This window comes from Pipistrellus hanaki, assembly GCF_964339955.1.
Source record: "Pipistrellus hanaki genome assembly, chromosome: 5".
In the NCBI taxonomy this organism is placed as follows: domain Eukaryota; kingdom Metazoa; phylum Chordata; class Mammalia; order Chiroptera; family Vespertilionidae; genus Pipistrellus; species Pipistrellus hanaki.
The window spans coordinates 58,396,681-58,411,684 of NC_140507.1; the positions used below are offsets into that span (position 1 = coordinate 58,396,681).

At 37.7% G+C, this 15,004-nt stretch overlaps 1 protein-coding gene across 3 annotated transcripts in view; it reads right to left on the minus strand.

Moving 5' to 3' along the window:
• ETFDH (electron transfer flavoprotein dehydrogenase) overlaps positions 1-15,004 on the minus strand; it is a 259,286-nt gene that overhangs the window by 237,119 nt on the left and 7,163 nt on the right. For all 3 annotated transcript variants that reach the window (XR_014795024.1, XM_084884166.1, XM_084884167.1), the window contains exons 6-9: positions 14,878-14,955; positions 3,857-4,003; positions 2,048-2,188; positions 521-664 (exon numbers count right to left, since the gene is read on the minus strand). Coding sequence is in view for 2 of the 3 variants with exons in the window: in XM_084884166.1 (XP_084740292.1) it covers positions 521-664; positions 2,048-2,188; positions 3,857-4,003; positions 14,878-14,955 (510 nt within the window). In the remaining variant the exon portion in view is untranslated. The remainder of the gene's footprint in view (positions 1-520; positions 665-2,047; positions 2,189-3,856; positions 4,004-14,877; positions 14,956-15,004) is intronic.

Consider the following 15,004-nt stretch of genomic DNA (forward strand, 5'->3'; position numbering starts at 1 on the left):
AGGATGTGTATGTGCTATTGAATATAACAAAACCTAGAATTTGCCTTGGAATTTCCTGGCAGCTAAAGAATAAAAGGCCCAACTGGTGTGGCTCAGTGGTTGAGCCCGGTCAGGGCACATGCCCTGGTTCTGTTGTGAGCTCCATCCCCAGTGGGGGGCATGTGGAAGGCAGCCAATCAATGATTCTCATTATTAATGTTTCTATCTCTTCCTCTCCTTCTCTGATAGAAAAAAATATATATTAAAAAACAATATTATTAAAAAGGATAAAGAAAAATACCTTGGTTCACATATTTTTACCTTTCTGGTTAAAAAAGCCAGTTAAGTCAACATATTCTTTAAATTCATGGTGTAATTTATTTAACTAGTCTGAGAGAGTCTTATAAATACTAGGTGACTTGCTGAATTACCTAAATTTTTCCCCATGAAGTGATTTTCTATTCTTTAAATTTATAACATTATATTTTCAATGCTGAATTTATAATTCATAAATAAAGAATAAAAAAATTGGGAGACTTACCTGAAAGCCACCTTCATTGAGAGCTCTGGCTCCATACGCAATCCTTTTTCCACCTTCCAATGTTGGCTGAATGCTAGGATGGTGTTTCCACCTCTGGAACTCTCTAAATGGACTCAGGAATGGATTTTGATAGTCCAGACCAACCTTAAAATTTTTATAATTAAATTTTATATCTTTATGCAACCAGACATTTTTATTTCAAATTATATCAAGCTAAAATGTGAGCAATTTTTATCAGAAAACATGTACATTATCCAAAACCGGTTTGGCTCAATGGATAGAGCGTCGGCTTGGGGACTGAAGGGACCCGGGTTCGATTCCGGTCAAAGGCATGTACCTTGGTTGCGGGCATATCCCCATTAGGGGGTGTGCAAGAGGCAGCTGATCGATGACACTCTCTCATCGATGTTTCTAACTCTCTATCTCTCTCCCTTTCTCTCTGTACAAAATCAATAAAATATATATTAAAAAAAAAAAGAAAAAGAAAACATGTACATTAAATTTCTTATACTCAAAGTACTTAGAGAAATATATATAGTAACCTAAATTTAAATAAATAACTAAGTAAAATGTTTGTAAAAGAAAGGGTAAACAAAAAAATACCTTGTGTTAATAATCATAAAACTTTAAATATTTGGAATATATTAATAAATCACTGTGCTCTATATATCAAAGTCCATATTAGAAAAATATGGTAAGTGTCCCTCACATTGCATCTATAAAGGGAATTGTAATAATTATTCAGTTATCAATACCAACTCTACAAATAAATAAGCTATATGCAGTACTACTGAGGCAAAAATGAACAAGATGTATTCACACTTAGAAAAAAGAGGACAAGAAATTTTAAAGGTTACATTTTAAAGGCATTACTGTAGTGCTGAAATTAATAACCAACCTTTTTTTTGCTTTGAAAAGATTAAGTCACTAGAATAACTACGCAAAGGTGATGCTACTGAAACTTGTCTGGATTTCAAAAAGCACATAAGTTTAACAATGGTTCATATGCAGGTTCAATCATGACATTAAACAATAAACTTCCACCAATTCCAAGGTGCAGAAATTCACTATTTTTCTTTATAAGTGGTATAAGTGGCTAAAAAGGGAGAAAATGCTCATGTTTTTAAAAAGTTAACTAAAGTGCTAACTAAATTTTCAGGGGCAGCATGCCATAATGGAAATGAGCTTTGAAATGTGTAACTGCCTCTGTCATTTAATAGGCGTATTTGGGAAAGTTGTTTAACTTATTTGGACTTCTCATCAGTAAAGAAGGCTATATTTACTTCATAGGATTTTATGAGTTCTCAGTGAAATATCTAGCAGTGCTTGACACAGAGTAGCTCCTATTAGTAAAGCTATGTGTGTTAGACTAATGTCTCTAATAACTGTTAAGTACTTTATATGCTGATTACATTAGAACATAAGCTTTAAGTAAAGCATTTTGCATTCTTCAGATTCAAAGCCCTTGTTTTATAATCTTAGGATCCAGTGACTAACAGAACTTTCCACAATGGGCATATAACTTACCACAAAACCAAGAGCCACCAGGGGTTCCCCTTCATTTAAATGGTAAAGGAAAGAGCCTCCATAAGTGTGTCTGTCCAAGGGCCAGCCAACAGTGTGATCTACTCTCCCAGGTTTCCACTTCTTTTCATCAATAAGCCATAGCTTTAAAAAAAAAGTCCTGGAGTATTAAATTTTTTATATCACTACAATGTATAAAATTTGCCAAGTTTTGTCTTATTTATGAAAATTACAAGTAAAAAACTTTAACAAGAGAAACATTAAAAAAAGTACTTTAAATGTCAAAGAAAATGATACCAAACTGTAGCATGATGAATCAGAGTAAAGAGAAAGGTCAGAAATGTTATGAACACTTTTAGACATTAAGATATTCAAATCAATAAGACTTTCATACAATTCTAGGAAACAACTCAGAAGAGATGAGGGAAACTTTTAGGGTTTTGGAAATATTCTAAATCTTAATCTGGATGGTAGTAACATGAGTGTATTAACCTTATAAAAATTAACTGAACTGACACACTTAAGATCTGGTACTGTACACCAGTGTTTTTCAACCTTTTTTGGGCAAAGGCACACTTGTTTCATGAAAAAAATCACGAGGCACACCACCATTAGAAAATGTTAAAAAATTTAACTCTGTGCCTATATTGACTATATATAAAGTAATTCTCTTGAATAGGAATCAAATAAACACAAAGAAAGTATTTTATAATTACTTTATTATGAAATATTAAGTAAACAAAATAGTGAAAAATTATAAAATTCTTGTCTTGTCTGCACCTACGGCACACCAGGCAACAACTAGTGTGCCGCGGAACAGCGGTTGAAAAACGCTGCTGTACACTGTTACTCAATAAAATACTTTACCCGTTTTTGCACAGCCCCCTCCTCAAATTAAGCAAATTATTCATCCTAGTTTTAGAATGGTAAGTTTAAATTTTAAACAATTTCCATCTAAGATATTGTCTAAAAAGCAGGTAATATTTGCAATTTACCAAAAACAATTAAACCCTTGTTTACAATATAATGAATCTAGTTATATATAGAATTAAACCTTTCTGAGCTTTACCCCCTAAAAATAAACAAAAGGATTTTTATATTCTAACTAGAGGCCCAATGCACAAAATTCGGTCAAGAGTAGGCCTTCCTTCCCTTGGCTGCTGGCACCAACTTGCCTCTGGCACCCGGGACCAGGCCTTCTCTCTGGTCGCCTGCAGGTGCCCGGGACCTGGGCTTCCCTGGCAGCCCTGGCTTCATCCAAAAGGATGTCCGGAAGGAAATTCGGTCTAATTAGCATATTATGCTTTTATTATTATAGGTTATTATAATACACCTAAAGCTTGAAAAAATAGTCTAGCAACTGGAAAAATTGAGAAAATATACAACACTTAACCTAGCTAAATTTTAGGTTTCATGTCAATATACCATGATTGAATGTAAGTTTCATAAACAAAAGTTATCTTCAGATTACAATTTTGAATGAATAATTCTTATAGGATGTGGTCATCCTATAGCATATCAATAGCAGGTTTAATATTATTATGGGAGATGACATTACAATAAAAAATGTTACAAATATTTTCAAGATCAAGACTTCTTTCAGCAATATTTGATAAAACAATTACAACATATGGATGAAATTCATATAATAATAAATTTTGATTGTAATATTTTCTAGACTTTTGAAAAATATCCCAAATATTTTCAGTCATACCATTTCAAGTCAATGGAAAATACAACTGTAAAAATAAATCAGCATTATAATACAATGAATTTAAAGTTCCATATTTCAACATAAACAAGCCAGGATACCTCCTTCAGTCCAATTCCATAGGTTTGGGGTTCACAATTGGCCCTCAAATCAAACTTCTTATATAGTTGCTTAGCCAGATGTCCATGGCAACCCTCTGCAAAAACTGTAACTTTGGCATGTAGTTCTAGTCCTCTCTCAAATGTTGTCTAGAAAATAAAAACATGTTAAATTGCAACATTTGATAATTTAAAAAATATTCATATTCTGGTCAGTTATGAATTGAACTATGAGCCAGGTATATAGAGACAACGCACATATATTAGAAGTACTGTTATAAGTAGAATATAATTTAAATTTAATAATATTTTGTGTCTGTGATATTTTTCTATTTTACTTCAAAAGTACTTGATTGGGCAGTTAAGTTTGTAATAATTAAAGTTTATAAGAATTAAAACAGCAAATAAAGCACTTTTGCCTCTCCCCCAATTCTCTACAAACAAATATAAAGCGAAAGTGAAAGGCCATTTCCCCACTGTTCCTGACTTCCCAGTCCCATCATTTGAAGCAAAAAATAATAGTTTTCTTGTGAAATTTTCATGGCAGAAAACTTTCATGAATAAAAAACAGAGCCTATTTATATCCTTCTAAGGCAAATAGGATCATCCTATCTAATAAAGAGGGAATATGCTGATTGATTGTCCCACCCTCAAAGATGGTGGCACCCACAGCCAATAAGGAGGGAATATGATAATTGACTGCCATGTCCTCAAAGATGGTGGTGCCATAGCCACAAGATGGCGGCACCCAGTCCCCTCAGCACCAGGGCAGCAGTGTGTACACGCAAGCCTGGACCAGCCCCCAGGCAGGCCCTGCCACTCTGAGTGCCTGACTCGAGTCCCCCAGTACCCTCTGCTCCCCAGCTGCCCAGGGTGGGCCCAAGGCACAGGCAAGCCTTGGATGGTGGCTGCCTGAGGCTCAGATAACCAGGGCTGGCAGAGGCTTGAGCTGCTGGCAGTGGCAGCAGCAGAGGTGTGATGGGGCATTGCCTTCTACGGATCACCAGGTCACCTCCCTCCCCTGAGGATTCCCGGAGTGTGAGGGGGCAGGCCAGGCTGAAGGACCCCACCTCCTCCAGTGCATGAATTTTCATGCATCAGGCCTCAAGTACTAAATATATTCATCTAGTTGCCTTTTTCACTTTAATTTTACTTGTTGTGTATTGCTAAATGTATATTTAAAACAAATGTGTTTCCCAAGGGGGAGGGAAAAAGCTATGTTTAAAATCTTCTCTCTTTTGCTCTCCTATATTTTAGTAGAGGCTCCGTGTACAAATTCATGCATAGGTGGGGTCCATCAGCTTGGCCAGCAATCAGAATGATCATGGTCATCGGGGCCATTGGGGCTGGCCGGCTGGCCTGGGGAAGGGACTGCAGAAGGTTGGCTGGCCAGGGGGAAGGACCACGGGAAGTTGGCTGTGTGAATGCACTGACCACCAGGGGGCAGCTCCAGTGTTGAGTGTCTACCCCCTGATGGTCAGTTCTCATCATAGTGAACGGTCATAATGGTTGCTTAGGCTTTTTTATATATAGACTAGAGGCTCGGTGCATGAAATTTGTGCACAGGGCGGGGGGGATGTCCCTCAGCCTGGCCTGCACCCTCTTCAATCTGAGACATCCCTCTTGCAATCTGGGACCGCTGCCTCCTACTGCTCACCTGCCTGCCTGCCTGATTGCCCCTAACCACTCTCCTGCCTACTGATTGCCCCTAACCTCTCTGCCTCCCCGATCACTCCTAACCACTGGCCTACCTACTTGATTGCCCCAACCACTCCACCTGCCTGCCTGATCACCCCTAATTGCTTGCTTGGGGGAAGGGCCAGCCTGGCAAGGGGCCGTGGTGGTTCTGGTCTAACGGTTGTTATGGCCATGATGCCATTATGGTTTCTGGCCTTGCATTATATAGGATACTTATGTCTAGCACATGGTAGGTACTCAATAAAGTTACTGAATAAAGAAATACAGAATCAGGAAAGTGTCACGAAATATATCATTCCTGATAGTTCTCTTCTCTTCACACATATTTGCATATGTGAGTATGCAGACATAGTCACACAAAAAATAGGTTTACACTGACAAGCTGTTTTATAATGGTTTTTGTATTATATCACAATCACGAGGCCTGGTGCACAAAAATTCGTGCAAGAGTAGGCTTTCCTTCCCCTGGCGGCCAGCACTGGCTTCCTTCTAGCATCCGGGACCTAGGCTGCGGGCACTGGCTTCCCTCCAGCACCTAGGACCCAGGCTTCCCTCCTCCCAGCTGTGGCTAGGCACCCGGGACCCGGGCTGGCTTCCCCTGGGCCTCCCGCAGGCACCCAGGATCCAGCTGGTTTCCCTCCAGCCCTAGCTTTGTCAGGAAGGACATCTGGAATGATGTCCAGAAGACATCTGGTCTAATTAGCATATTACCCTTTTATTTTTATAGAAGTGATTTGCCTCAGACAATATATACCAAATAAAGCATTCATTTTTCTCAATAGTTGGACATGTAGGTTGTTCCAGTATTTCATTATTTTTTTTTTTTTTTTAATATATTTTATTGATTTTTTTTTTTTTTTTGCCCCCCACCCTCCCTCCCACACATCCCCTCCCTCCCCAGAGTTTTGTGTCCATTGGTTATACTTATATGCATGTATAAAAGTCCTTCGGTTGATCTATTATCTCCCCCAGATCTTCCTCCCCTCCCCGCTGTAATTTGACAGTCTACTTGTTGATTTACTGTCTCTATATCTATCTTTTGGTTCATCAGTTTATAATGCTCTTTGTTATCCACAAATGAGTGAGGTCATGTGGTGTTTCTCTTTCATTGATTGGCTTATTTCACTCAGCATGATGTTCTCCAGTTCCATCCAGTTTGCTGCAAATGATGAGAATTCCTTATTTTTTATGGCCGCATAGTATTCCATTGTGTAGATGTACCAAAGTTTTTGGATCCAATCATCTGCTGACGGACACTTAGGCTGTTTCCAAATTCTGGCTATTGTAGATTGTGCTGCTATGAACATAGGGGTGCATATATCCTTTCTGATTGGTGTTTCTAGTTTCTTGGGATATATTCCTAGAAGTGGGATTACTGGGTCAAATGGGAGTTCCATTTTCAGTTTTTTGAGGAAACTCCACACTGTTCTCCACAGTGGTTGCACCAGTCTACATTCCCACCAGCAGTGCACGAGGGTTCCTTTTTCTCCGCAACCTCGCCAACACTTGTCGTTTGTTGATTTGTTGATGTTGGCCATTCTGACAGGTGTGAGATGGTACCGCATTGTTGTTTTGATTTGCATCTCTCGGACAATTAGTGACTTTGAGCATGTTTTCATGTGCCTTTTGGCCTTCCTTCTGTCTTCTTTTGAAAATGTTCTATTTAGGTCCATTGCCCATTTTTTAATTGGATTATTTATCTTCCTTTTATTTAGTTGTATAAGCTGTTTGTAGATGTTGGAGATTAAACCTTTATCAGTGGTATCATTTGCAAATATGTTCTCCCACACTGTGGGCTTTCTTGTTGTTTTGTTGATGGTTTCTTTTGCTGTAAAAAAGCTTTTTATTTTGATGTAGTCCCATTTGTTTATTTTCTCTTTAGCTTCCATTGCCCTAGGGGTAGTATCAGTGAAGAAGTTCTTTTGGCATACGTCTGAGATTTTGCTGCCTGTGGATGCTTCTAGTATTTTTATGGTTTCCCGTCTGATGTTTAAGTCCTGTATCCATTTTGAGTTTATTTTTGTGAATGGTGTAAGTTGGTGATCTAGTTTCATTCTTTTGCATGTGTCTGTCCAATTTTCCCAACACCATTTATTGAAGAAACTGTCTTGACTCCATTGTATATTCGTGCCTCCTTTGTCAAATATTAGTTGAGCATAGTGATTTGGGTTGATATCTGGGTTCTCAATTCGATTCCATTGATCTATATGTCTGTTCTTGTGCCAGTACCAGGCTGTTTTAAGAACAGTGGCTTTGTAATATAGTTTGAAGTCTGGTATTGAGATCCCTCCTACTTTACTCTTCTTTCTCAGGATTGCTGTGGCTATTCGGGGTCTTTTATTGTTCCAAATGAACTTTTGGAGAGTTCTTTCTAGGTTGGTGAAATATGTCGTTGGTATTTTAATGGGGAGTGCATTGAACCTATAGATTGCTTTAGGAAGTATGGACATTTTGATGATGTTGATCCTACCAATCCATGAACATGGTATGTTCTTCCATCTCCTTACATCTTCCTCTATCTCTTTTTTCAGTGTCGTGTAGTTTTCCCCATATAGGTCCTTTACTTCCTTAGTTAAAGTTATTCCTAGGTATCTTAATTTTTTTGGTGCGATGGTAAATGGAATTGCTTTTTTAGTCTCTGTTTCTGCAGTTTCTCTGTTGGTGTATAGAAAAGCCATGGATTTCTTGGCATTAATTTTGTATCCTGCTACATTACCAAATTCATTTATTAAGTCAATTAGTTTTTTAATGGAGTCTTTTGGGTTTTTTATGTACAATATCATGTCATCGGCAAATAAGGATAACTTTACTTCTTCTTTTCCAATTTGGATGCCTTTTATTTCCTCCTCTTGTCTAATTGCAATGGCTAGTACTTCCAGTACTATGTCAAACAGGAGTGGCGAGAGTGGGCATCCCTGTCTTGTTCCTGTTCTTAGAGGGAATGGTTTTAGTTTTTGCCCATTGAGTATAATGTTGGCTGTGGGTTTATCATATATAGCTTTTATTATGTTGAGGTATGATCCTTGTACTCCCACCTTGTTAAGAGTTTTTATCAGAAAAGGGTGTTGGATTTTATCGAATGCTTTTTCTGCATCAATTGATATGACTATATGATTTTTATCTTTCAATTTGTTTATGTGATGTATCACGTTTATTGATTTGCGGATATTGTACCATCCTTGCATTCCTGGAATAAATCCTACTTGGTCGTGGTGTATGATCTTTGTGATGCTCTTCTGGAGTCGATTTGCTAGGATTTTGTTGAGGATTTTAGCATCTATGTTCATGAGGGATATTGGTCTGTAATTCTCTTTCATTGAGTTGTCTTTATCTGGTTTTGGTATTAGGGTGATGCTGGCTTCATAGAAGGAATTTGGAAGTGTTCCTTCCTCTTGGATTTTTTGGAATAGTCTGAGGAGGATAGTTTTTAGTTCTTCCTTGAATGTTTGGTAAAACTCTCCTGTGAAGCCATCTGGCCCTGGGCTTTTGTTTGCTGGAAGCTTTTTGATGACTGTTTCAATTTCTTCCCAAGTCACTGGTTTATTGAGATTTTTAGATTCTTCCTGATTGAGTTTTGGAAGATTATATTTTTCTAGGAATATGTCCATTTCCTCCAGGTTGTTCAGTTTGTTGGAGTAGAGTTGTTCATAGTATTTTGTAACAATCCGTTGTATTTCGGTGGGGTCTGTTGTTATTTCACTTCTTTCATTTCTGATTTTGTTTATTTGGGTCCTCTCTCTTTGTTTCTTGGTTAGTCTGGCTAGAGGTCCATCTATCTTGTTTATCCTTTCAAAGAACCAGCTCTTGGTTTTGTTGATCTTATGTATTGTTTCTTTGGTCTCTATGTCGTTTATCTGTGCTCTGATTTTTGTTATTTCCTTCCTTCTACTTACACTGGGCTTTTCTTGTTGCTCTTTTTCTAACTCTTTGAGTTGTAGAGTTAGATCATTTGTTACACTTTTTTCTAGTTTTTTGCAATAGGCTTGTAAGGATATGAACTTCCCTCTCAAAACTGCTTTTGCTGTGTCCCATAGATTTTGGATTGTTGTGTTTTCATTGTCATTTGTTTCCAGGATGTTTTTAATTTCTTCCTTGATTTCTCTGGTAACCCAGTCCTTGTTTAATAGCATGCTGTTTAGTCTCCATGTGTTTGATTTCTTTGGATTATTTTTATTGTAGTTAATTTCCAGTTTTATGCCATTATGGTCTGAGAAGATGCTTGATATGATTTCTATCTTCTTGAATTTGAAGAGACTTTGCCTATGTCCCAAAATGTGGTCTATCTTTGAGAATGTCCCATGTGCATTTGAGAAGAATGTATATTCTGTGGCTTTGGGGTGGAATGTTCTGAAGATGTCAATTAATTCCATCTGGTCTAGTGAGTCATTTAGGATTGATATTTCTTTGCTGATTTTTTGTTTGGATGATTTGTCGAAGGGTGACAGTGGGGTATTAAAATCTCCTACTATGATTGTATTGCTGTTAATCTCTCCCTTAATGTCCTCCAGCAGTTTTTTTATGTATTTGGGTGCTCCCGTATTGGGTGCATATATATTTACCAGGGTTATTTCTTCTTGTTTGATTGCTCCCTTTAGTATTATGAAGTGGCCTTCATTGTCTCTTGTTATGTCCTTCACTCTGAGATCTAATTTGTCAGATATAAGTATTGCTACCCCAGCTTTCTTTTCATTTCCATTTGCCTGGAAAACCTTTTTCCATCCCTTCACCCTCAGTCTGTGTGCATCTCTTTTTCTGAGGTGGGTTTCTTGTAGACAGCAGATGTATGGGTCTTGTTTTCTTATCCAATCTGTTACCCTATGTCTTTTGATTGGAGCATTTAAACCATTTACATTTAATGTTATTAATGATAGGTACTCATTTGATGCCATTTTTATTCTATACCCCTGTGTTCCTTCTTCGCTTCCTATTTATTTATTTTTACAGTAGACCTTTGAGCATTTCTTGCATTGCTGGTTTGGTGGAGATAAATTCCTTTAGTCTTTTTTTGTCTGTGAAGCTCCTGATTTCCCCTTCAATTTTGATTGATAGTCTTGCTGGGTACAGTATTCTTGGATTCAGACCCTTTCTTTGCATGACTTTGTATATTTCATCCCATTCCCTTCTGGCCTGATAAGTTTCTGTTGAGAAATCAGTTGTTAGTCTGATGGGGGTTCCTTTATATGTAACTTTCTGTCTCTCTCTGGCTGCTTTTAAGATTCTAACTTTGTCATTGGTGTTTGCCAATTTAATTATAATATGTCTTGGCGTCGGTCTTCTGGGATCCATTTTGCTTGGGACTCTGCGAGCATCTTGGATTTGTGTGGGTTTTTTCTTCTCTATCTCAGGAAAATTTTCTGTCATTATTTCTTGAAATACATTTTCCATGTCTACCTCGGTTTTCTTTCCTTCCGGAACCCCTATTATTCGAATATTGTTTTGTTTTGCATTGTCCCAAAGCTCCCGTAGGCTCTCCTCCTGCTTTTTAATTTTTTTTTCTAGAAGCTGCTCTAATTGAGTATTTTTTTCCATCTTGTCTTCTAGCTCACTGATGCGATCCTCTGCTTCTTCTAGTCTGCTCTTGATGCTATCTATTGAGTTCTTCATAGTAGCGATGTCATTTTTCATTTCATCTTGAGTCATCTTCATTTCCTCTTGGGTTTTTTTCATTTCCTCTTGGGTCTTACTCAAATTGTCAAATTTGTCTTCCATTCTTTTTAGCCATCTTAAGATCGTTACTCTGAATTCTTGCTCTGGTAGGTTGCTTGCCTCTATATCGTTTACTTCCTTTTCTGGTGAAGCCTGCTTTTCTTTCATATGTGGGCTGTTTTTTGGTCTCCCCATGATCTATGATGTCTGGTTGTGTAGTTCTCTCTCTCCTTTTCGCTGAGCAGTGGGGCAATCCTGTGAGGGCAAGTGTTCGCGCCGCTTGGGATCCGCGTTCTGGGGGTCACAGATGCTTGGTGGTCGCTGCGGCTGTGGATATTCAGGCCTCTGACACGATCCTATCTTCCTCTCAAGATGGCGAGGTTTCCCCGTCCAAGCCGGTAGGTAGCTCCGGGCAGGGAGACAGCCCGCGTGGGTGCTTCCCTGTCCAGTATTTCATTATTGTTATAAGTACTGCTCAGGTGAATATCCTTGGTGCCAAATATTTTCAGTCTAAATGGTGAGAATTATTTCACTATTAATTTAGTATTTTGGGTTATTAGAGAATTTGAACATCTTTCATATGTTTACTGGTAACGTCTACATTTTCTGGTACAGTGCTTATTCATGTCATATATATGTATACATGTGTATTGTATATGCACATACATCCTATAAATTACTCAGAAACTTTTAATTTTGTTCTTATCTCCTTCCTCTCATTACACCTCACTCATCCATAAACTATATTAACAACCTAGTATGTAAGGTTTTATTCAAATATATATACACATACACATCTGGAGATATATATATATACTTAAACTATTGGGGGTTTATTTTACAAACATAGGATCACATAATATAAATTTTTGTGTGTCTTACCTTTCTCACTTAATATTTCCTGGGAATCTTTCAAGTCACTGTATAGCTCAAATCTTTCTCTTTATTGGCTGGTAGTAGTCCATGTGGAAATACCATAGGTTATTCAGCTAGTGGGTGATAGCCATTCACTCAGCTTCCAGTTTATTTGCAACAATAAACAATGTTATAAAACATATACCCTTATGTGTATGTGTATCCTTTTACTATTGATGCTTTTATTCCTGTAAGATAGGCTCTGAGGACTGGCACTGTTAGCTCAAAGGGCACACCTATTTTTATTTTATCACATATTGCCAGATTAGACTTCTGAAGAGCCAGAAACAATGAATATTTCCACCAGCAGTAAATAAAAAGACCTTTTTCCCAAGATATAACTGTTCCTTATACATCTTAGCTAAGTGTAGAAATAACTCACTGCTATATTAATTTGCATCTTTCTGACTACTATTTTCAGCATCTCTTTTTGATTCAAGAAATATTTAATGAACACCTACAGTGTTCTAGGTTCTATGTTAGTCATTGGGAATACAGAGATGAATAAAAAAAGACATGTCCCTTTCCATTGGGCTAGTCATAGAGGAAGATAACTATGTAAATACCTGAGTATATAAAAAGAAAATATGATTTAATGCTATAAAAGAAAGTAGTGGGTGTTATGAGGGATAAAATAATAGAAGGGAACTATTCTAGATAGGAATGGCCTTTTTGAAGAAATGTCATTTAAGATGTGGACTGAAGAAAAGGTATCTAAGTATCTTTCTGAATGATTAGTGATCACCAGGACTTGCCATTCTGTGAGTTGTCAATTTTTGAGATATTGTCCATTTTTCATTGTGTTGTCTTTTTTTTTTTTTTTTAGATGTTTTTATTTAAATTTTATTTTTAATTACAGTTACATTCAATATTACTTTGTATTAGATATAGGTGTATAGAGTATCTGTTAGACAATTATATACATTACAAAGTTATCCCCAGATATTTCAAGTACTACACACTTGTACCATACATAGTGATTATAATACTAGAGGCCTGGTGCATGATTTCGTGCATGGGTGGGGGCCGGCCGGCCCTCCCCAATGGGGTTGATCAGGGCAGGGCCAGCGTGGGGGGCGGGAGAGGCTGTGGGCTGTGGGCTGGCCTGCCCTACCCGATTGGGGTGGGAAGGATGGTTGGGGACGGAGCCTACGGTGGGGAGGGGAGGGAATGGCCGTGGGCGGTTGGCGGCCACAGTGTGCGTCATATCGACCAGTAGTTCCAGTCTCTTGGCTTTTATATATGTAGATTATTGACTGTATCCCCTATGCTGTACTTTACATCCCCATTACTTTTTTTTTTTTAAAATATATTTTATTGATTTTTTACAGAGAGGAAGTGAGAGGGATAGAGAGTTGGAGACATCAATCAGCTGCCTCTTGCACACCTCCTACTGAGGATGTGCCTGCAACCAAGATACATGCCCTTGACCGGAATCGAACCTAGGACCTTTCAGTCCGCAGGCTGACGATCTATCTGCTGAGCCAAACTGGTTAGGCTCCCATTACTTTTTTTTTTTAATTTAAATTATTTATTGTTGAAAGTATTACATACGTCTCCTTTTTCCCCCACTGACCTCTTCCCAGTCACCCCCGCCCCCCAGCACATGCTCTTGCCTGCCTACTGTCTGTGTTCACTGTTTATGCTTATCTGCATGCACACAAATCCTTTGATTGATCACTATCCCCTTCTCTCACCCTCCCCTCTGAGGTTTGAAAGTCTGATCAATGCTTCTATGTCTCTGGATCTACTTTTGTTCATCAGTTTATGTTGTTCATTATATTCCTCAAATGAGTGAGATCATATAATATTGATCTTTCTCCAACTGGCTTATTTCGCTTAGCATAATGCTCGACCTGCGATGGTGGTGGCAGGGGGTAGGACAGGTGCCAGCGGGGACCCCTGAACGCCCTGCCCGCCGGTCACCCCACAGATGGCCCTGATCAATGGAAAAATATCCTCCGGTGAGGAAAAACAACAACAAAAACAAACAAACACAGCTTTTGAGGCCATAATTAAGAAACATGCCAAGTCTCAAGACCTATCAGATACTGATTTAGCCATTTAAACTACTAGAAGAAGCAATGTAACAGCTAAAATTCAAGAGTTTTGGTATTAGACAGCAATGCAAATGATTGCTGTCTATAGAAATGAAAATTGTTCAGGTGGCAATGCAGTTGATTGATAACCTACATATATGTATATTTTTTTTTAACACTCTGAGTTGCTTGAAATACCTTACTGATTTCCTCATTAATGAATGAGTGAAATAAAATATTTGACACGTTTGTTTTATATCTTAAATATGTTTTTATTGATTTTTAAAAATTATATTTTTAATAGGTCTTCTTGATTTTTAGAGACAGGGAATGAGAGAGAGAAATATGTATAGGCTGCCTCTTGCAAGCTCCCCACTGGGTATTGAGCCTGCAACCTGGGCATGTGCCCTGATTGGGAAACAAACCGATGACCGTTTGGTGCATGGGATAATACCCAACCAATAGAGCCACATCAGCCAGAGCATGTTTTGATCTTTTAAAAAATTATTCTTAAACATTCTTTATCTACTTATCTAAATGATGTTTAATTCAAATATATAACATGCCTTTATATATTTTTAATGTGAGAAAAATTCCAAATTAATAATTCTATTCTAACATACATTTAACATGCAGTTTGTAGCAAAACTAAATTATTAAGTTTGAATTGACTCTTTTTTTTTTAATTTTTCAATTTGTTAAGCACATAATTATTAAAACATTTACCTTTGGTGCACCATCCTTTTGTATGCCTACATCATTAGTGGCAATTCCTTTTATACTACCATCTTCATGAAAAAGGACCTAAAATGAAAACATATTTCATTATCCCTTAGGATTTATAATAACCTAG